The 23,444-nt window shown below is 41.9% G+C and overlaps 1 protein-coding gene and 1 long non-coding RNA gene across 2 annotated transcripts in view; one reads left to right on the plus strand and one right to left on the minus strand.

Annotated features, from left to right (window-relative positions):
* Nucleotides 1-9,356, plus strand: part of LOC144718019 (uncharacterized) — a 33,615-nt gene extending 24,259 nt beyond the window's left edge. The window contains exon 3 of the long non-coding RNA XR_013585173.1: nt 8,804-9,356. This is a non-coding gene — a long non-coding RNA (uncharacterized LOC144718019). The remainder of the gene's footprint in view (nt 1-8,803) is intronic.
* Nucleotides 9,357-17,957: 8,601 nt separating this feature from the next.
* Nucleotides 17,958-23,441, minus strand: LOC144717915 (protein tyrosine phosphatase type IVA 2-like). The gene is made up of 6 exons (XM_078593718.1): nt 23,041-23,441; nt 22,728-22,820; nt 20,732-20,862; nt 20,456-20,530; nt 20,169-20,266; nt 17,958-19,357 (listed from the first exon to the last, which is right to left on the minus strand). The coding sequence occupies exons 1-6, from the start codon at nt 23,143-23,145 to the stop codon at nt 19,251-19,253; spliced, it is 609 nt and encodes a 202-aa protein (XP_078449844.1). The 5' UTR covers nt 23,146-23,441; the 3' UTR covers nt 17,958-19,250.
* Nucleotides 23,442-23,444: the final 3 nt, after the last annotated feature.

The raw sequence follows: 23,444 nt of genomic DNA on the forward strand, positions 1-23,444 counted from the left end.
ACATTCATTGTACGCATTTAATGATGGCTATTTTGAGTTCAATATGACACAAATGAGGTCCATTCACACAAGTATACCTGATATGTGCCAGCTGTTGTGTGTCGGTGACAGGAGATGAGATCCATTTCTCTTCACAATCAGATTCATTCAAAGGCTTGCAAGGCAACTCACTGACATGCACGTCGACCAAAGGCCCTTGCGCAATCTCTGGCATAGCATCACACAAAGACCGGCTTCCTCTGATCTTTTGGATGAGCCCACAGCTTTCTTCCATCGGCCTGCGTGTCGGCTGCCCTCCTGTGGTGTCCTGCTGAAAACTCGGCGCGGACCCTCCGCTGACGTAGGCGCACGTTGTTTCATCCCCATCGCGATTAACGTTGTCGTCATCGCCATCATCATTGACAATAACCTCGAGACTGTCATTAATGTCATCATTGCGCAACACTTCAGTGGGCGATGCGCCGGAGACCCGAGGGGACTCGTTCGAATGTGTCGCAGCGCTCTCAGCCACCTCGCCTCCGTGAGTGTCTCCGGCCTCTCCGTTCAGTGGTGGTCCTGCATCAGGCGTGGAGCTGTGGGTCATGTCAGCCGAAGCCGGAGGATGCTGGGATGCCCTCTCACCCAACTCTGCCTGTTGGGGGCTGGCGGCAGGCTGGGCCTTTTTTGAGGACGGTTCATCAGTGTCCTTCACTGCAATTCCATGAAATGCAATTGACAAATGAAAAACACCAATCGGCAATGTAAAATCATCAATGCTGAAGCCCAAAGCAAGCTGCATTTGTAGGTAATATGTGTTAGCTTAGTTAACTGAAACAAAGATTACAATAATTTCATGACTAAAAAAGTGGAAGGAAAAATATTGTACACGTTTCATCCAGAACTCCACCTCCGCTCATAACGTATTTACCACAAAATTATGCCAATGTGTATCCATGCTGTCAAAACATGTCGAAACTATTTGACAAATGATCCTTGCAAAACACCAATAGCTTTCTGTCAAATTAAACTGTACATACCTGTGAATGTCTGATGGCGATGGCGATGGCGATGATGATGATGAAGGTTGTCATGATGATGTTTAATTGGTGCCGAGTGTTAGTACTTCACTTGTTCCCGTACCTTTGCAGAATTTCCAGTTGTGATCAGACAATTGAGACGCGCCTTCCTTGGCTGCATCCAGAGGCGCAGGACTTCTCCGAAGGAATGCTTTTCTCCCACTCCTTTTATCTATGTCCCTCTCCAGGGTAGAGTTCTGTGAATTTTAAAGGCAACGTGATTGATTTTTGTTATTTTTCTCGGCAATCCCTTCCTCTGCAATATTCTACAAAAGTTTTTGGGAAAGTTGTTGTTGTTGTTGTTTGTTTGTGATTGTTTGTGCCTTGATTTGTTCTGCCAGTAATTCCTTCTTATTGAAAAAAGTAGTGGGGGCGTGGGGAGGTGCTGAGGGGTGGGCATTCTAGCACAATAACCCAAAGAAATGTCACGGGAGAGGCCTAACATTTCAAATCATCGACCTGAACTATTTTCAAATGAAATAACACATCACAAAAGCCACAAACGCAATTTGACTTCAATAGTCACTGTCCATTAGTATACAGCAATCGTCCGATGGCTGTTTGTAAATAGTTTTCACATGAGACTTTTGAAACGGTGATTCTTCAGATCTAAAGTTAAACACCATCTCGGCGAAACGGAATGAAAACGCTCATTTAACGATATCATATTCGGGGGTTCGATCCCGACACTAACGCCTGTATATTTGGTGTTTTCACCTTCTCCCCATAGTGGCGTGGATTTTTTTTCTCCGGGTCCCCCGGTTTTTCCCTGCACATTTATAAACGTGCGTCAAGATTATTTAGATGATGTTGCTGCTCTACATTTCCAGGTGTCTTCTGAAAAATAAGTTAATAGTTCAGTGGGCTTTAACTGGCCCGACAAAAAATAGCATGAATCGAACTCGGGTCGCCGGGTTCATAGCGCGGCGCGCTAACCGCTACACTGCAATGCGTTACGCTTCCACATGCGCGGGTCACATGACAGATTTGACGTCACAGCTCACTTGCCGTGCAAAAAATATATGCATTATTGAGCTCCCCCCCCCCCCCCCCCCAAAAAAAAAGTGTATTTTTTATAATTTTTGCATGGTGTACAGTCTGGAAAGTACTCACATGGCAAATTTCAAGTTTTTTGCATGTCGGGAAGTACGCTAAACATTTCGAACAGACACACATAATCACAACTTTGCCTTTTATATATATGGAGATATTCTGATTTATTCCGCAGAGGGAATACTCAGAATCTGTCGCGCGATATTTTACCTGCATGTCCACCAGAGACGTCGCGTCACCAATCTCCACGAGTCCTTTGTGCGTGGTCTTTGTGATTGGCCTTTTCTCCATTTGCTGCTGCTCTCTTTCAATCAGTTCAAGCGTCTAGGCATTACAAATATAAGTAATTAGAAGAAAGAAATCGTATATTAAAATATTGTTCTTTCGGTAAAGTCACGTAGAAAGAAAATAAATTGAATAATAGAATACGACGTTTCGATTGCAACACAAGCAATCGTCATCAGGTACGAATGAATGAGAAGAAAAAACATAGTAAACTTATAAATACAATGCAATACAACACAGAGAGTCGGCTAACATAACAGTCAACATCCTACCTGGTTATATTACCAAAAAAAACATTACAAATCTCGTCCGTTCACATTGCCTCGCTTTGTCGGCATGTAGCAATGCATTGCTTAATCGATTGATAATGTTGATGGAATCATAACTGGAATAATTGATCAATTTAAATATATATAAATTATTAGTGAATTCTAAACTGTCACATTTATTCAAATAGAGCAAAAGTTACTTACAAACAATAAGAACAAATAACATGCAATGCAATGGGGATGATAAAAACGAGACCAACATGTTTTTTCCCCCAGAATCAATTCACTACCCCAAATCATGACAATTGTTTGAATCTCTGGGGGGGTGGGGTGTAGGGAGGTGATGGTGGCTTGAATTATACGATGCATATTTGCTTGGCTTTGGGCTGGTGTGTGTGTGTAGAACGCTTGGCCGTCACATATAGTAATCCTACATGCTTGTTTTCTCATGCATTGTATGAATACTTGCTTAGCATTTGGCCGATATGTGTGTGTGTGTGGAGCTCCGAACCAGTGACCCGAGTTCAATTTCCGCTCACGGCAAACACCAGTGACGATTATTTAAACCGGTCTTGGGCCTCGCCTAGGTCGACTCAGCCTCAAATGAGTACCTGGTGTGGTGTGTAAACATCGCTACTAGGGAGACAAAGGCGACTGGGCTTGGTGCTGGCCACCCACATCCCTCGTGTGCCGTTCCGGCCTTCATAGGTGCACGTTAACAGCACTTGCCCAACAGTCTGTTAAGGCTATATTGAGACCTTTGTCTTTGTAGAAGGCATGCTAGTTGTGTCCCGTAATCCTCGGCCTGCCGAGCTGCTTGGCTTTGGGTCGGCGTGCGTCTGTGTGCATGTGTAGGAAGCGTGGCTGCTGCATGTGTAACCGTACGTGCTTGTTTTCTCGTGCCCGCCACTCTGCCAGTTCCTGGGATGCCATTTGCTGGGGACTCATTCTCACCACAGTGTGTGGGCTCACTTCGCCGGCCAGCACCTGCCCGCAGAGCCCCTAAACAAACACGCAAAACACTATGGGAACCTCATTTGCCAGTAAAAATATGATAATTTATTTTGTAACCTTCAATCTGGCAACAAAACTGACACCTTTTTACAAGGAGTCATGTTTGCATAGACCGCAATACCTGCAGTCATAATACAAACAAAAGACATAACTCTGACAATGTGCACTGTCCTTGCAAACATGACTCCTTGTAAAAAGGTGTCAGTTTTGTTGCCAGATAGAAGGTTAAAAAATAAATTATCATATTTTTACTGGCAAATGAGGTTCCAATGGTGTAAATGCTTGCCCCGAGCTCTCATACTCTGATGGTGCATTGTCTTTGAGTTGTGCGCCTTTTGGCGTCATCTGGTCCAACACCATGTGAGACTAGGCTCTAAGGAAAGCTGTCTCGGGTGTGGACCAATCAACTTCAAGGACAGTGCACATTGTCAGAGTTATGTCTTTTGTTTGTATTATGACTGCAGGTATTGCGGTCTATGCAAACATGACTCCTTGTAAAAAGGTGTCAGTTTTGTTGCCAGATAGAAGGGTAAAAAACCAATTATCAAACACGCAAAACACAACATATTTACAGATGACGTGCCCAGTTGATTCAACCGTCATACACGCTGAATGTGCTGTGCATTGCTAGTGTGTGTGATGACGCTGCAATTAAAATACCTTGTTTTTTTGATCCTTCAAATTAAAACTCAAGGTTCTGTATTTTGTCTTGTATTTGCTTTCAGTATGGCCTAAGAAAGCGTACAACTCTTTCTCAATTTGAAGTGCGAGCCTGGCAACATCTTTCATATTCACTTTCTGTCCTCCCATCTCTTTAAACCTAGTTTGTTTGAAGATACAAAAGCGGACTTTAATACACAATGCAGTTTATATTATAGATGAAAAAAATAATCGAGGTCAGGCAAACAGTGTTCAGAAAATTATAGAGTCGGGCGCACAAGTACGCGGTCCCCGTGCTTCGAAGATGGATAATCAGAAAACCTTGGCATACCAATACATTACCGCCTTAATACTGAAAGATATATACTTAAAAAAATAACAATGCAATAATGTCATTATTCAACTAGCTAAGTGCTCACTGATTTCAAGGCTCCTCTTTTAGAGGTTCTTGCATCGGGATATTTATCCATTTAATTTTTTTAGGAAAAGTTTTCTTCTGTTGGAGTGAATCGGGGTACCTGGATAAAACCAACACAAATGAGGGGGCAACTGGCCACCGCTCAGCTCAATGGGTTTTTTGAGTTTCGCAGATTCGAATAATCACTCAACCTTTGCCACCGAAGCGCTTGATTACAGGCATGTGCCATCGCAAACCCAGCTAAAACGTTGCCTCCAGTACAACTCGTGAATTAATAAATCCATGAAAGATCCATCAATACAATTTTAAACCAATAAATTTCACCCTTCTGCGGGGAGCGGTCGTGCAGTGGTTAGTGCAGCGCGATAAGAATCCAGAGACCTGACCTTCATTCCCACCCAAGGCTAACATCGGTGGCGAGGGATATCTGTACCAGTTAATGAGTCTTTGCCAACCCACACAAGCCAAGCCAGCGTGGTGAAGTATGGTCAAACAACTCCCACGTCTGATTCGGCGTGTAGCGGTAGATTCAGAGAGGGCTTCAAATTATTTGCCAATACTACATCTTAACTCCAGCGTGTGATGCTTACTCGCAGTAATGTGCAGGGGAGCTCACCTTTTCAGCAATGTATCCCTGAAGGCCTTCCTTACTGTCTGACGAATTTGCCAGTCAACCGCTGCGACCTTGGCGACTTTTGCTGGGTTGCAGTACTGCTGGGCCTCGCCCTCGATTTCATTTGAATTCTGATTATTCATTTCCCTTTTATCCCTCGCCTCTCTGGGCGCCAAGCGGCGCTTCTTGCCAGACGCGAGCGACTGACGCTTGTCCGCCCTCTCTTCGCGCAGGATGTGCAGGGTGTCACGAAGGCGCGCTTCTTTGTTATCGTTTGCTTCTAGGAAATTGGGGTTCAAGGCAGACGTGTTTTTAAATCCTTTATATTAAGTTCACTTGCTTGCTTTACACTTTTTAGGAAACATTTTTTTTTATTTAATTACCAATTGCTTAATGGTGGCAGGCAATCAAATGACCCATAGGTGGCAGCCATCTCAAGCCAGAGGACGAGAGGACTCTAGCCGCCACGCATATAAAGGATTTATAGTGAAAAACTTTGTTTTTACGGGTTAATTTTTTTAGAGTCCGTATTCACAACCTCATTTCTCGTCATTCACTTGTTTTATGCGGGCGCGATACGGCGTTAGTAACGGGGTGAGCAGTTGATTTGTGCGCCCAAACGAGATTGGCATGAAGGTAAATTAGCGGCTCCCCTCCCTCCCCACCCCAGCACCACACATTTTCTGTGAGGGGGAAATGCAGCCTGCAAACATTTCTTTTGTCAACGATGCCAAACCAAAGCCCCTCCACCCCACTTATTGCACTGCCATATTTCACCCGGCTAGGGTCCACAATTCCAGTAATGACGCTTGAAATCTCTCATGCTGTCTGTTTATTGTATATCATCATCGTATAACAAATCAGCAAGAAATATAACTCTGACTTTAAAATTATATCTTTAAAAAAAACGCACGCTATGCAACCAGTTATGTGTGAGGCACTTTGGGACATTATTTTATGGTGAAGCGCTATAAATTGAGAAGAAGAAAAATTAGCAGAAGAAGCAGTAGAAGAAGAAGAACAATAGATCATAACTATTAAAGTCGTTTGTGGTGTATTTTTAAATCCTTTATATTAAGTTCACTTGCTTGCTTGCTTGCGCGCTTACGACCGTGCAAATATTTTGGTCGTTTTTTAACCCACTTCCCGTGATCCAATCGAGCTGACATTTTGCACACAGACTCGTTTTTTCCATAACTTTACACTTTTTAGGAAAAAAAATATATTTAATTACCAATTGCTTAATGGTGGCAGGCAATCATCTGACCCATAGGTGGCAGCCATCTCAAGCCAGAGGACGAGAAGACTCTAGCCGCCACGCATATAAAGGATTTATAGTGAAAAACTTTGTTTTAACGGGTTAATTTTTTCCGACCACCACCACAATGCCTCTCTCCGTTTCCTACCGGGCTTGTAGAAGACGCCCGATGGGATGACCCCTCTCTCGTGAGTGGGCTGAGCCTTTCGATCACGAGTCGATCCCTCGTCCGTCTCAATATTTAAAGCCGCACGCCTGGGCTCTGGTGGGATAATGCTTTCCCCTTTCTCACTTTCAACATCATCGGAGACAACGCTGCTCCTCTTTTTCACCTTATCATTTGCAACCTGAAAAAAATAATAATTTGTGTGTGTGTGTTGTTAAAAAGTTGTTGCGATATTTTATTTTTACTGCATCAAAACGTGTGTTCGCCCCCCCCCCCACCTCTTTAAAAATTCATGTATAAAGAAAAGCGTTACAAAGCACTCGTATTTTAAAAGCAAAAAATAATAATCCGCGCAAACTTCTGTCAATTCAGCTGTGCCTCGGACACAAAACTGCACTTTGTTTACAGATGGTTGGACAAAACAAAGACATCACACCCCCCCCCCCCACTTCGAGGATATGTTTTTGTCTGTGAAGCACAGCTTTTATCTTCAGCACGCGGTGTGTGTGTGTGTGTGGCGCTTTTAATTAACGGCAAGTTTACAGCGGATATGCAGGGGACTGGGTTTTTTGTTGTTGCTGCAATGCCATAAGCTTGCGGGCTCGTCAATAGGACACCTCCAAATCCTTCAGTAAGTCCAGAGGATTGATGGAACCCACATGGGGATCAGGGAGGTGGGGGTACCACCAGCTGAGAGTGCTGTATTTGTGGTGGTGGGGGGGGGGCACCACAGGCTGTGCACACCTCTACAAAGACAAAGAATCCCCCCACCGTGTAGCCTTGGCAGACTGTTGGGGCAAGTGCTGTTAGCGAGTAGCAACCTGTGAAGGTCGCACCTCTACCCCACCACCGTGACGCTCACGTAGCACACGTGGAACTCGTGGGTTCGTTATTGGGACAAAAAAACCCCATCGACCAATTCTGTTATTTCCTCTGCGATTGCCGCTGTCGTGTTTCTGTCTTGTTAACAGTGCCACTCGCGATGTTTTGTTGGAGGAAATCGTTCTCTGGGTCCTCCGGGGTTTCCCCTCCACATGGGGATCTATACATTTGCACACGATGAGCCATTTCATTGGGCGATCATTTGTGGCCAAGTCGCTTCTGACAAAGAGCGATACATGCCAGTAGGCCTTACCTGATAGAATATTTTTTATATTTCCATAAACACAGGTAACCCTTGACTATCCGTGCGCTGCAATAACCATTGCTTCTGCTTGCGAAACCACAACATATATTTACTCGTGCAGTCGTATTGGTGATTAACTGCTCCTCACTCGTCGCGGGCAAGTCACTCAGTGCCAACATGACCGCCCAAATATGTTGGCAAGTAAACAGATTGTATTAGCCGGGCAGCCGTGGCTCAGGCCTGTAATCCAGCACTGTGCGGACGAGGGTAGGTGGATCACCGGCACAGATGTTGTGAAACTCCCCCGCAAATTTCGATGGAAAGCTTTCGTGACTGCAGGGATTCATATTCTTGGTTCTTTCGGTTTTCACACCTGATGATGATTGCTTGTGTTGCAATCAAAACGTAGTGAGACATTTTATTTTCCCCTTCTACGTGACTTTACCGAAAGAACCAAGAATATAAACTCCCCGCAATTATCAAGGAGGTGCCACATACCCTGGCTTGCCAGAAGAAGACGGCATTAGTACAAGAACTTGAGTCATCTTTGTTAGATGATAGAGTGTTTGCCCCGTCACACATGCCGTGTTGTGTCCGGGTGCTGAAAATATTCTTAAAATCAAAACCCAACGCAGGACCCTCCGGAAAAAGAGTTGCTAAGACTCGGCATGGTTTCCCTGAACGGATGGATACCTAAACAATTATATACCCTGATAATAACCTAAATATTATCACAACACCAAATAAATACAGACGACACGTTCGACGTTGAAAGACAATAAAGCACACGTTTAAAGCATCATTTTACATTTGTTTTGCAGTGTCTGTGCGTTATGGGTTTTTTTTACCTGGGCCACACTTCCCCTTTATTCCCCCCACCCCCCAGGATTAACCCAAGATCACCGAGCAATCTGCAATCGAAGCCACAATTATGAACTCCAGCAGTGAAGGAGCCTCACCACGAAGGAGATGATTTCCTGCTTGACCGACACGACCGTCGTGGGCTTCCCACCATTGGCGTGCATCTCTCGGCTCTTCTCAAGCCGCTGGATGGCATAGGCCGCGTGTTTCAAGATGCAGCGGTTGCTGCAGTAGATAGAGCCCGGCACAGGCGCGCGGATGCAGCCAAATCCAACGCAACGCAGCCCTGATCCCATTGCCTGTTCACGGGGGACAGTCGAGTTTGAAGATAGAAAGAAGAAAGAATGAAGGATTGAAAATTCAACAAAATAAATACCCCTAATTTTCCATTCCAGATATGCTATTTTGTACAAAACGAATGCTAAGAGTAGTTTCATTTGCAAGGAAATAGGATGAATTTTTTTCTAAATACCCTGCCTGCTCTTAAAGAAAAGGAACAAGCAGTCATTTATTTTCCAGAGCGGAGAGGCGTCAAGGTTGGCTCTGTGTGCCCAGGTGTGGAAAATAAACTGATTAACTGTGAAGTTTTTCCATTTCACGTATGGTTTGTTCCATTAATTATCAACCTCACCACACACACACTCCAGTCAACACCCCCCCCCCCACTCAATCTGCCACTGTTAAATGAACAAATGTATTAAACACATTTTAGATTGTACAGTCTATTGCAATGCAGTACACTCACCACATGCACATGAAATTTCATTCGACACCGAAAACCTTTTGCATTATAATTGATCAATTTCTCCACACTATGTTTTCTATTTTTTAAATCACAATTGCTAAGCAAAGACCAAAAGCCCAAAATTTGTAAAACTGCCAGCAACAAACAACACTGTCGAAATAGCAATAGAGGAGAGTTACTACGTTTCTTGAATTCAGCAAGGTTATAATAACGTGAGAAATGAAACGATGTGAGAGAATTCCAGTGCGGAGGACGAATCAGAAAGAGTAGTGTTTTGACCTGCAATGTGATGGTTGAAAAGAGAGTATGAGTGAGAGGAAACGGTCTGGTTGACCGAGTTTTTAACATGGGATTTAAGAATCAATTCGTGAAGTTCATGGGAGCAGACGCCATAGCAGTAGAGATAGGAGAGTGATGATATGTCCGAATAGCTAACCATTGTACTGCTTCCAGCCTTCGTTGTATCTTCAGTTTGACCACGGCCTGCATTTCCAGTGGCCACTAGTAACCTGTTATCATCCTCGTCCATCGTTGTGTGGTCCGTAATCTCCGTTTCCCTTGACGTGCACTGGGATGTATTCTCGGACTTGTCATGGACCTGGCAAGAATATTCTTTTCTGCCAGTTCTGTCAGAGCAGAGCTCCTGGGTCCCGTCTGGTTGTACTGATTTATGAGTCATCTCTTCCTGCTGACACGCAACTTGTTTGCCAAATTCACCGGTACGCATCAAATGACGGTCACCCAAAGGGTGGCAAGTTCGAACCGGGCTGCCTTGTGAAGTTGTGTCGTTATTGCCCTTTTGGTACGGCTCTTCTTCTAGTGAGAGTGGCAATTCCTTTGATTTTTCAGGCGATGGCCTCTGATTTTCTATACACGGAATATCACTGTTCTGCTTCTCATTTGGTGACTTTGTACTCTGCTGTCGACGATCTCGGAAACTCAATTCTGGAACAAATTCTTGATGGACACCGCATGTGGACAAGAGATTGCCACATTCTTGCCCCGTTTCTACCGCAGAAGCGTTACCGCCTTGTCCGTCCAAAGAAGTGTCTGGGGAGGCTGTACCCATGGAGGTCCTTGGAGACTGGTCGCGTGACATCGTTGTCCATTCTGATTCATGGTCAAATCTGTCATATTGGGGGCTAACTGTTCCATTCTGCTGGCTGTCATTCTGAGTGTCAAACTGACTTTTATGAGGCTGCGTCACTGCAATGTTTTGCCCGTTACCGTGACTTGGAGCGCTCCAGGCATAGTGGGGGAAATGTTGATAGTTTTTACTCATTCTTTCCTGGTCACCTACATTGGTCTCATTGTTTTCTGCTGTAATACAAATGCACACACGGATTTATGTAAAACATACTACAGCTGTGCGTATATGTGTGGCTTCACCATTTTTATTTGTAGTATTTACAGAAATAATTTTAACGGGCATTGCAACACGAAATACCAACCGGAGGTCAATTCACTTAAACAGCAACAATACGTAACCATCAAATCATTATTTCGGCAGCCTCACACTTTCAAAAGACCATTTATTACCTGTGGCATGACTAACAAAGCGTGGCATTTGCATTACGTGATGGACCGTTTAATTACAGCCACCGCGCTTACAATAGCATGATGCTTTTGTGCATGTGATTTGCGACTGCGCATTGACTCACTGTGGAGTTGTAAATACGACTGCTTTCTCTGCTCGTGCTTGCTGGACGGAGGAGGCAGCTGTACACTCCCGTGCGACATTTTAATGTTAGACCCAGCGCAGGGATAGGGCTCCTGTGAAGTGCAGTCCTTTGAAACGCTTCCATTTACCGCATTTCCATAATCCAAATTAGACAGGGCTTCTAAAGGACACATTGCACAAAACACAAAACAATGCTCCGCAAAAATTGATGATATATCGTGACATTATTCGACGGATTCATTATTTTAAACCCAGTGACCTAGCCAAAGAAGGTCAAGTATGTAGAAAAGATTTCGAACTCTGCCGCACCAAAAAAATGATTGCAAAATTGTCTGGTTGAATAACACATCACGACATTTTGTTTCCAGATATGTCTACCAAACAAAGAGCGTTAACAACCTTACAGGGGTGACTCACCTGCATTGCCCATGAGGTAGGGATCATTTAGACCATCAGGAAGCGTTGTTCTGAAAGGCGTGCTGGGATAAGCAAACATGGGCTCTGCTTCCGCGAGCAGACCTGTGAATGGCCCTTTGACCTGGCAAGGCAGAGAATCCTGGCTTTGCTGGAATGAGCCCCCAGACACAGGGTGCTGTTGGCGAGTGTTGTTGAGGAAAGACTGCAATTGGAAACGTCCGGGAAAGAGAGAGAGAGGGAAAAAAACTAGGTCAAACATTCACAAGTGTATGTGGTACATTTTGCAAAAACGGAACGGACTGCTAGCCTTATCACTGAGCCCAAAGAAGATGTTTCAATCGATTCCTGTCGATGCTTATTGATTTAAATGCAGCTGGTTTTATCTAAGTTTGCAATAACTGCAATTCCAACTGGATTTGTTTTCTCGCAGCCTGGGGTTCGTTTCTAATGTTTATGTTTTGAAAACGCGTTTTAAAGCACGTTCACATTTTAAGAGGGGCATAACTTATTTGAAGCTTTGCAAACATTTCTCACAGGTAGTAATTAATCTTGGTCTTAATTATCTCGGATTGGGACATACACCTATGCTCAATTACCCAATTATGAATGCACACTATGGATTTTTTTTAAGTAATCACATTTTTTAAAATAAATTTTCAACGGAGGCATAATTAAAATAATACAAATTTATAATTCAAATCTGAAATAAGTATGCTTAATATTAGACAAAAATAAATATGTTAAAGCTGATACATTAACATTTCAAGCAACATGTGTCCATACTGCTCACGGCATGCAACTCTTTCTATTAATCTGGGGTTTAAACTCAGAGATGTGTATTTCTGTCAAGCACATTAATGACGATTAATTAACACTTGGATACAATCTAATTACATGCATTTTTCAACACAACCATTTCGCATTTTTAATGTTAAACATTAAATATTTGAAAAATTATCCACTTACGGGACTATTACACTAAAGTGAATCATTCATATTTTTGTAGGCAATTAGTGTTATGTTATTGCAAATTAAATCTGCCTTTATAACCAATTCAATTGACTCGCTTCTGAATTTTCAATTGTGACTTCACGATCAACCCTCTAACATTTGGCAGCACACACAGCACACGCACGGCCGCTATCTCATTGTCTGGGCGAGACGATGGCAAGATGTTAACTACCTCGCCTGGTATACAGAAGGGTGTGGGTTCGATCCCGATCCCGATCCCTGATCCTGAAGTCTGTATATTTGGAGTTTGCGTGTCTCTCTTCCCATGTTCGTGTGGATTTTTCTCCGGGTCCTCCGGTTTTTCCCTCCACATTTAGAAACATGCGTTTAGAGTATTTGGCTGCTATAAATGTCCACGTGACAAGCCACTTCGTATAGCTTTCATTTGTGGCCAGGTCGCTTCTGAAAAAGAGCTAAATAGCTCTGTTGGCCTTACCTGGTAAAATAAAAAAGTAGTTTATTTTTTTGTTTAATATGACTCCCCTTTAAAGTTAAGGGAGCAGCTGCAGCCTTTAAAATGGCTTGCTTTATACCACTTCTGGCGGAAAACTCTCCACAAGAGGGAGCCCGAGAGAGAGTACAGGCTTCTCGAGATATGCTCTCTGAGGTGTAGCGGGTGTTGGTGCCCTAATTTTTTCTTTCCACGCTTGGCGCACATCTTGGAAGAGGTGGGAACATCCCACACTTTACGCCTCCACACGCGATATGTTTGCTAATCGACTAACTGTGGACGACCGATGAATACTACTGGGTGGACAGAGGCGAGGAAAAAATAAATGGTCCCATCGTTCAAACTGCCGCGCCGAAAGACCATCACACCAGAAACCATCACACCACGGCAGCATCCTCCGCCTGTTAGTGCGCGCGTGTCGACTTAGTATGCATGTGTACAATGTGCAGTCCCGTCAACGTTTCATAGCCCTGTGAGCCATGCGGCTCTTGACTCGGGTACAACCGCAACAAACAAAAACATGAACAAAGAACATATTAAAGTGGCTACGCACAACAGAAAAATCCAGGAAAAAACAGCAAAATCTTCCAGAAAAAAACACCGTACATCAACGCTGCGTGCAAAAATCCCAGTGGGATGCAAGTCAAACAAATAACAACCATAACGTGTGGCAGACCTCTTCGAAGCTTGACATCTCGGGATGACCGAGCGGTGGGAGGTCCCAGGTGTAATCGGCCACCCCTGGAGGTCCCCCGGGTGGCCGTGGTGAGGTCGGACCCCGGCTGGACATGTGGCCCATCCCAGCAGCCAGCAGGCTCAGCTCACTGGCCATGATGGTTGCCGCTGGATACACAAGGCAAAGGATCAGTACTTAATTTGGAGCTTTCGTGACTGCAGGAATTGCTCTTTGGTTTTTTCGGTAAAGTCACGTATAAAGAGAAAATAATAAATTAAATTAAATACTAGCATACGACGTTTCGATTGCAACACAAGCAATCATCATCAGGTATAAATTAAATAGAAACACAAATCTAGTATACTTAGAAATGTAATGTAATACAACAGAGAGTAGGATAACATAACAGTCAACACCCTACCTGGTTGATTACGTTCTTCCTGAGAATGCTATAGGCACTCTGTGTGCCTATGTCTCTCTCTCTCTATGTATCTCTGTGATATCTGTCTCTACTTATATGTCTGTTTATGTCTCTGGTTCTGTGTTTTATCTCTCTCTCAAATGTAGCATTTTCAGGAAGAACGTAATCAACCAGGTAGACTGTTGACTGTTATGTTATCCGACTCTCTGTTGTATTACATTACATTTCTAAGCATACTAGATTTGTGTTTCTATTTCATTTATAAATGATGATGATTGCTTTTGTTGCAATCGAAACGTCGTATGCTAGTATTTAATTTAATTTATTATTTTCTCTTTATACGTGACTTTACCGAAAAAAAACAAAGAGGAAAGGATCAGTGTTCATTTGATGGGAATGTTTTATTTAGTTGTTGTTGTTGTTGTGTAGTCTTAGTCTAGTCTGGGACAACATGTGGGCATTGTAGCCAGGCCTGAGTAATGAAATGTTGGTGTGAGGAGAGTGAAATTCTCAATATTAGCAGGTCACCCCATCAATGATACCAATAAATATTCATTTTTATCGATAAATGCAATTTTATCCAATTACCGTTTTTAGTCTTCCTCAGTGCGATGCTGTCTCTCATAACGAACTAAATTGCCGATCTCAGTCTGCATCTCCATGCAGTTTAGTTCATTTCCCCTCGATCGCAACACAAGCAACCGTCTTCTCTTTTTCACCTGAAGACGGTCGCTTTTGTTGCGATCGAAACGTCGTGATCTATTATTTGTTTCTACCTACGTGACTTTACCGGAAAGAACCAAAGAGTATGGATTCCTGCAGTCACGAAAGCTTCAAATCAAGACTCATACATTTATTTTACATTTTTTCCTGAGACAGAAAGATCAAGTGGTGGACTTCTCTTTTTCATTCTAGATTTGAAGCTTTCGTGACTGCAAGGAATCATCTTCTTAGGTTTTTTCGGTAAAGTCACGTAGGTAAAACATCAAAATGAATGAAAATAAAATAAAATAAAATAAAAAATCACGACGTTTCGGAGGCAACACAAGTCTCCGACGGTCCCACCTGATGACGGAGACTTGTGTTGCCTCCGAAACGTCGTGATTTTTTATTTTATTTTATTTTATTTTCATTCATTTTGATGTTTTACCTACGTGACTTTACCGAAAAAACCTAAGAAGATGATTCTCTTTTTCAGCCACACGAGGGCAGCATTCGCCACAGAATAGGTGACGGGGCTTCAGTGATGGATAACACTGGTCAACACACTTTTCTGGCATAAGGTATTTCAACGCTTTTAATGTAATTTTGGGGTGCTGATTCCAAATCTGTTTTTTTGTCTATCACATCAGGTTTTTGAGGTATCAAATATTGCATTTTTAATAAAAACTGCAGAAGAAAAATATTAAATAAATGTGAATACTGTATATACATAACATTATATTATAAACACACTATCCTAAAAATACAGCACCATATTTTAACACTAAAGCAGTCACTGACTTGCAACAACTTGCAATCATAAGTGACAGAGTTAATTTCGGGTAAAATCAATGAAAATGGGGTATGCCGATAGCATAAAATGAGATGTGATAGAGCAAATCTGAGAACAGATTTGGAATCAGCACCCTGAAATTAGTCTAAAACAACTGCAAAAGTCCAGACCAGAAAAAAACTTTTTTTTTTGTTGACCAGTGTTATTGAACGGCGTGTATTGACTAGGATTGCCTCAATATGGGAATTGAAGGAAAAATCCAAGATAAACATACCGTCCGTTTCGCAAATTATAGTCATGTGATGATTGATTTTGACATGCACGATATGATGCATGTATTTTTAACGGACGAATCGATTGTAATGATTAATGATTGCATCGGTACATGCTGAGTCATGACAAATATGGATATTTAAACCAAACATTTGTCAAGGTTTTACAGCACAATGTGAACTATTATTATTATTCATGCACAATCGGATAGTACCTGCCACCAATCACATCGATAAATACAAATGTAGTTGCTTAGCCTAATGCTTTGTTAACATCTACTCTTCACCAAACCTTATCCAGTAGACTTTTTCAAACCACATCATTACTTGCAATCGGTTAAATTTCGTTAGCATTTTTCATCGCATGTCTATTTGAATGTTTGTATTTGCATCATCAGAAGCCGACGTTTTAAAATTAAGTATTTACACGTGATTTGAAATGTTTTTCTTGGCTCCAGTCACCTTTGAAAAGCAAGAAGCTACAATCTACTTAAACGACTTGATCCATTGACTAATTAGACTGGTGACAAAGGCAAAGACCCCCCAGCCTATTAACAGACTGTTGGGGCAAGTGCTGTGATCGAGTAGCACCTGGATGAAGAACGGACCGGCGCACGAGGTGTGTAGCCAACACTACGCCCGGCCGCCTTTGTCTCACACCGCACCAGATACAAATTTGAGGCTGAGTCGACCTAGGAGCCCGCCCGTGACCGGTTCGGATAATCGTTGCCGGTGTTGGCCGTGAGCGCGAATCGAACTCGGGTGGCCAGTTTCGTTACCACGTTGCATCGCGATTACCTGCCAAGGGATGAGAGGCTTGCTCCTCCAACGACGCCACGTTTACTCCGCTGCAGCAGCCGTGCCTCCTTTTAAATGCCCAGAAGCATGCGGCCACTGCCCCAATGCCAACCACTCTTCCAAGCCGAACCCCGCGGCTGGAAAGCGATTGAGGTTTTGGTTATATTTTCCCGCCATCAGCAACCTTATCGCTTGTCATCGAAATGGGCTGCCTTCAATCTGGACTGAGACCAATCTGCGATTCCCATCTTATAAACAAGGACCTCGCGTATTCTTAAGTATCACTAAAGGGCTCAGTTGGATGGATTCGGACAATGTAAAACTCTTCTCTTAAGGTGCACATGATAAATATACGTACACCAAACATTGCACAATAAATTATTATCCTGTATTTTAGCTTGGTTTATATACCCTTATGTGCTTAAACGTCATCACTTTAGCTCATAATGTAATTTTTACACTAGAACAAAAATCCCTGCAAGCCTTTAACAGACTTGTCACGTATGCACACACATGCATAGATAATACTTTATGGAAACGTAATTGTTTCGTGTACCTCGCCGAGTCAAAATGTTTTGGCAAGTTGAAAGACGTAATTAATCCATTCTCGTTTTAAATCCCTCATGACAAATTGTATTCAAGCTTCACAACACTCAAAATAGCAAAACAAAGTAACGTATTTATTACTCAGACAATTATTGTAAAAAAAAATACACTCCCATATGGATATTCGTAAATTGTTAATGAACGTACGCAAATACTTTTGCATTCCATTTACCCCACAAGCTCGACTGGCACGTGACCTCACAGCCACAAGGTTGACATTACGTTTTAACAATAAGTCTTCAACACGAACATCTGCAAAGCTTGTATAAGATAATTATACACTGCACCTGCATATGTTAAAACGAATAACAGTTTTTTTAAGTTCCATCTTCAGTGCACGTGTAGATTTTGTTTCCAGTGCTCAACCACCAAATCTTAATCTCTCAGGGTTGGCTTGGTCGCACGGCCACACTGTGGAGATGGCATGATAACGAGATGACCACAACCACAGCTTAGGAAGGTAAGCAATCTTTCTGGCTTAACTTTTGCCGCGTTTTTTGTTGTTAAATGCTCCAAATATCAATCTGGACAAAATGCACGTTTATGGAGTTAAACATTTAGAAATAATTCAGCGGCAAGGACATGAATGAAAACCAAAACGTGGAATAACATTACAGCCGATGATACATAGTTTATTCCATAATTATTACACATTCACACCCGCAAATCTTACTTAATACTCGCTAGACATCAAGTCAATTTATTGGGGGATGTCTAAAAGCCATTTATCCTACAAGTAATTTATCATTGGCTCGCAATTACTACAGCCGGTCAATCTGTTCACGCTACTCAATGTGGAACCCTGTGGGAAACAACAATGCATTCAGAAGACAATTTCAGCACCAAACATAAAGCAAATTGCTTTTACAGTATTTTATTGAGGCTTGAAACTTCACTTATTTTTTATTAAATATTGCCAAATACAACAAATTCACTACAGCTGCTCACTTAAACAACATTGCACTTCTAAACATGAAATCTACAATTGCCAATAAGCATGCAATAACAACCATCAACCAAATGTTGCTTACAACAGTAATTAGTAAGTCAAATTGTAATTTAGTTGAACTCGCATAATTTGTACTCTGTGTGTTAGTGTAACATTTGGTTGCCAATTCAGAATCAAGTGTACAAAATCCAAAGGAGGTGAATTCCAAAAATACGTCTTAAATTGTATAGCAAAAATGCTTTAATTTCAGTGTACACAAGCCAGGTTTAATGACAATTTTAGGTTAAAGATCAGATGATTGACCTGTCATATCTGCTACAGGCAAAACATTGTCCAACATTTTTAAAAGAAAAAAAAAATTTTCCTAACCAATATTAACATAAATCATCATAAAGCTGTACCTTATATCAATGAAACACTTTTGTTCCCGATGTGTGAAAAGTGCAGCTGTTCTGCAAAATAGATTTTATTACATATTTACCACTTTAAATAAACGTTTTGGAAGAAGCAGGAGTTGTGCAAAAAAATGTTTACACAAAGATATCAATTATGGCAGCAGGTACAAATAATAACTTGTGATTTAAAGTGATAGGTAATGGACGGAAGGCCAGAAAAGTGCTATATTTTAATGTTTGCCCATAAAAATTACACGCACACATAAGTTATAAAGTGAAATTTGTTTCTGAAAAATGGCAATGACCAAGTTTAGGCAACATGGAACCGTAGAAAGTTAGAAAAAAATATAAAGACCTTACAGCATTGTAAATTATACCTGGTAAATAACATTATTCAAATTGTCATTGTATATGTAATCCTTGGGGTCAATTTGCTTCTTGATTTCAAAGTTTAAATAGAACGATAAGCAACCAACAAACACTTCAAAGCCATACTTCACTACAATGCCCCTAATCCCCAGGACGTGTTTTTAAACACATCCCAATAAAAATTACTCATGCTCCAAAAAGTAACCAGCCAGGCACGTTGTACACAACATCGAACCACACATCAATCTGAATGGCCAACAGTGAATTATAGCAAAGCTTGTGGCTTGGCAAGTCTGTTAAGGTAGAAAGGAAGGTACAAAAAATATAATTAACCAAAGTCTCCATGCCAGGGCAGGCCAATATCATCTCTTCAAAGAAACAGTATTACCAGCAAAATGTTAATATTTGGGTTAGACTAGGCATGGCAACTTTGGTTAAGCAAGAGGTGGACATCAAGTAACTTCCACTCTAGCCACTCCACTTTACACAACAATACCAGGCTGTGGCATTTTTGATATGCAGATAATGCTGATGATTTAGAGGGCATACCGTTACTGCAATGTCTCTGAGAGCAAGCAGCTCGCCCACTTAAAGATGCATTACAATTTACAAAACTGGCATTTACTAACTTCACATTATGTGCCAACTGTTACACCCACCTGTTTGTAATGTACAAATATAATTTGACAAGTTTACATCCGAAGCAACTAAAGCCAAATAGTATCCCTTAGTCAAGCCACCAACATGTGCAAATGTCAATGTGAAGTATGATGTTACACATACACATTTGTGAATAAGCACTTAAATTTAACCGAAAGACCCAAAGAATATTTAAATTGAACACTTACACCACGGTCCTAGTACGGTCTTACTAATGCAAAGTAAACATTCCTATAAAACAACGCAAATGTTCATAGTTTTATTACACTACAAAATGTGTACCGAGATGGAATCATAAACCCCTTCTTGGACAACCTTCTTCTGACATCCTGTATGCAATTGGCTGAGGTATGACTTATGGGTGATGATGCATGGCAACTGACTACAATGATGATGGCAATGACCATGCTTTAATTAAGTGAATCTATTGAATGCAGCAGTTACTCTTTTGTCCATTTGTATCCTTAAATCGAAGACGCATCTTAGAATGATACTTCTCCAGGTACAGAAGCTGCTTGCTGTTGATGGCTCCTCGACGCTTCCTGTAATTGACAAAATTTCAAGGGGGAGGGAGGTAGGGGACTTGCTCATTACCGATGCAAAATGAGTACAGCAATGTTGTTAGCAATACTTAGCGATATTTAATTGTGCGTGTGATCTTGGCCGTGCCGGTTAATGTATGGTGTTCAGATAAAGTATTGCATTCAAGTCGAATGTGATAATATACGTACTGCCTAATGAAATGGACAGCGTCTTCATACTTCATGCCACACTCAATCAGAGCCAAAGCCACCAAGACCGGTGCCCTAGAAACACAACGGCTCATTATTAACACAACACAATTGTTGTCTAGAATGACGTCAATTTCAGCACAAAGATTGTTTCTACTTATTTTATATTCGCCTCCACATGTTAGATGGTTTACTGTTTACCTGAACCATTTACCAAGCCACTGTTATCTGCAAGCAGGTGACGATTCGGCGTTTCTCAATACAAATGGACTTCACCTGCCAAGTCCAGAGACACAGTGCACAGCGATGCAACACCCCGGCTCCTCTCTGAACTTGACCTTGAGAAGGTTAATCCAATCATCGACCACTTTGCCGGGAGGAGGTGCTCCATCGTCAAAGGCCCAATCCTGCACGAAACACAGGAAGGATATCTCAAACAAAACAATTCGCGTAAAGGGGTTACAGAGTTTTAAAGTTCATGATATTCAGGGCCTACCTTGGCTCCTCCCACCCTCAACCAGTATATATACAAATACTGTTTCTTGGAATTTCTCTCACTTGATACAGCTATCGTGCTGTGACGGTTCCACCTGAAGACGGAAGCTTGTGTTGCCTCCGAAACGTCGTGATTTTCATTTGATTTTTATTTTACTTTCATTAATTTAATTTTTTTACCTACGTGACTTTACCGAAAAAACCTAAGAATATTCATGATACAGTAAAGAAGCTTGTTCTATAACTCGTGTTTGTTGTCAGCAGTACTTTCTCAACCATATAATTGTACCTTGCAACATGCATAATGCATTACAGCCGGTTCGTCACTCCGCTACTGGATGAGCGACTGCCAATGTGGTGGAGTCCTTGAGGGTTATTTGGCAATATGCCACGATGGTCAGTGGATGTTGGAGATCGGGGGGTGTAGAGCGGCAATGTATGTTGCTTCAATGACCTCTACGGCCCACAAAACCTACTAGACGAGTTTTTGGATGCATGGAGGTCATCCATCCAAGCACTATTCTGACTCAACTCTTCTTAGCTTTCCGACCCTGACACCTGCTGTACATTTGGAGTTTGCGTGTCTTTCTCCCCATGGTTGGGTGGATTTTTCTCCCGGGTCCTCCGGTTTTTTCCTCCACATTTAGAAACATCTGTTAAGAGGATATGGCTGCTATAAATTTCCACACAAGCCACTTTGTTCAGCTATCATTTATCCAGATAACTTCTGAAAAAGAGCCACACAGCTCAGTGAGCCTTACCTGGTAAAATGAAACGTTGTTTAGCTTAGATCAGATGGATTCTGGGTGATTTTATCACACGCAATGCATGGTAATAAGTTAAAATAACGTGGAAAAGCAAGCAGTCCTTTATACATTCCAAACAGGTCAACTTGAAATACTAAATAACTAAATTTGTGCCCAAATGATTTGCACGTGTACATTTTCACTTTTTAATCTGATTATATAAACACTGGTACAGTGAGACCACCTGCAGGGCAAGGAATTCGTTCAGTGCAGTGAAAGTTCAGGCCAGAAAACCTTGTGTACAACAAACCTATTGAGTTACATTTAGACCATATCTTGGCATGATTAACACTGAAATTGAGGAGCTTAACTTCAAGCAACTGCACTTGGAAAAATAGTGAAATCAGTGCTGGTGGCGTCTGTGTGTGGGTGTGAAAGAATCAGCTTGCCATGAGTGTTAAAAAAAAAATTAACAACGGTAAAGAATCCAGATTTTTTTTTTTAAGTTCTACACCATACATCGGTTAGCCAAGTCAACGTTAGGGATGATAAATGCACTAATTTAAATAATGCATGCTGATGCGCTTTGTAGCAACCAGTATTTGGCAGCTAAAGTAGCCAAAAATAATGCACCATTAAGCAGACAAATCAGCTTAACAGTGTGTGTACAGTGGTTAGAAAACAATGCAGGAATTAAAAGCCTTAGAAAGAAAATGCATGCTAATCAACATTTTGGATGGGATTTTACTTGTGCTGCCAGTCTTAAAAACAACACACACACAAAAGTAGTCAAAAACTGGATAAGGCTGTACAGTGCTGCATTGATATATTCGACATTTCATTTCTGGGCTGTAACCTACCACAAGCAAAATCCTTTCGCAAATGTTATGAAATGAGCGTCCAGAATCGTAACATCAACACACTCAGAATGTCCACTGCAAGGCTTTAATATTGAATAATTTTGCAGAAAACTTCACGAAACACAAACGAGAAAAATGTTTAATCTCTTCAACTTTTACTTACTTACTTACCAGTACAGCGATTCCTTCATTTTCAACAGGCACCTTGTCATAAGTAGCTTCGCAGACTCTGACTACAGTGGTCACACCACATTTTTTAAGCTCCTGAAAACACAAAGGAAAATCAATGATACAAACAGGGTGTTTCTCTCCTGCACCGTTACACGCCTCCCCCAAAGGTAAAGAGGCTGCTCCAACTACTCATTAAATAACAAATTTCTCGCAAATGCTTACTCATTTTTTGACAGCTGCCAACCCTTATTCTGACAGATAAAATATGTATGGATAGTGTTGAAGTCCTTCAGTGAGAGCGCAAAAAACTTACTTCGATGAATTTATCCAGGGTGACGTTTGTGGGGTTGTGGGTGATGAGAAATCGCATGTTCTTGTAGGTGACTTCCACCGCAGCAGGCCGGTTGAGGCGTGCCATTGCTGTATCTTTTCCTATGTTACACAATATCCAAATGTGGCTCTTGGCTAACACCTTAGGTCTAAAAAATAAAAATCTGATGACCCACAGACAAATTGCAACCAACACTCCCACCTGTGCTCTTATGGGTGTAAACAAATACAAAACAGCACCCTATCACGACACTACCCCATTCGGCCAAAATTATTGCACCAGTGATGGCTTTGAGCCGGTCAGAGGCAGCAGGGAGGGAGCACCCAACACTGGCTGCCAGCTGCACGGTTTAAGCCAGCACGGTTGCAGCGACACGAAAGTGGGAG

This window comes from Lampetra planeri, chromosome 4 (genome assembly GCF_965212315.1).
Source record: "Lampetra planeri chromosome 4, kcLamPlan1.2.h2, whole genome shotgun sequence".
Classification (NCBI taxonomy): Eukaryota; Metazoa; Chordata; class Hyperoartia; order Petromyzontiformes; family Petromyzontidae; genus Lampetra; species Lampetra planeri.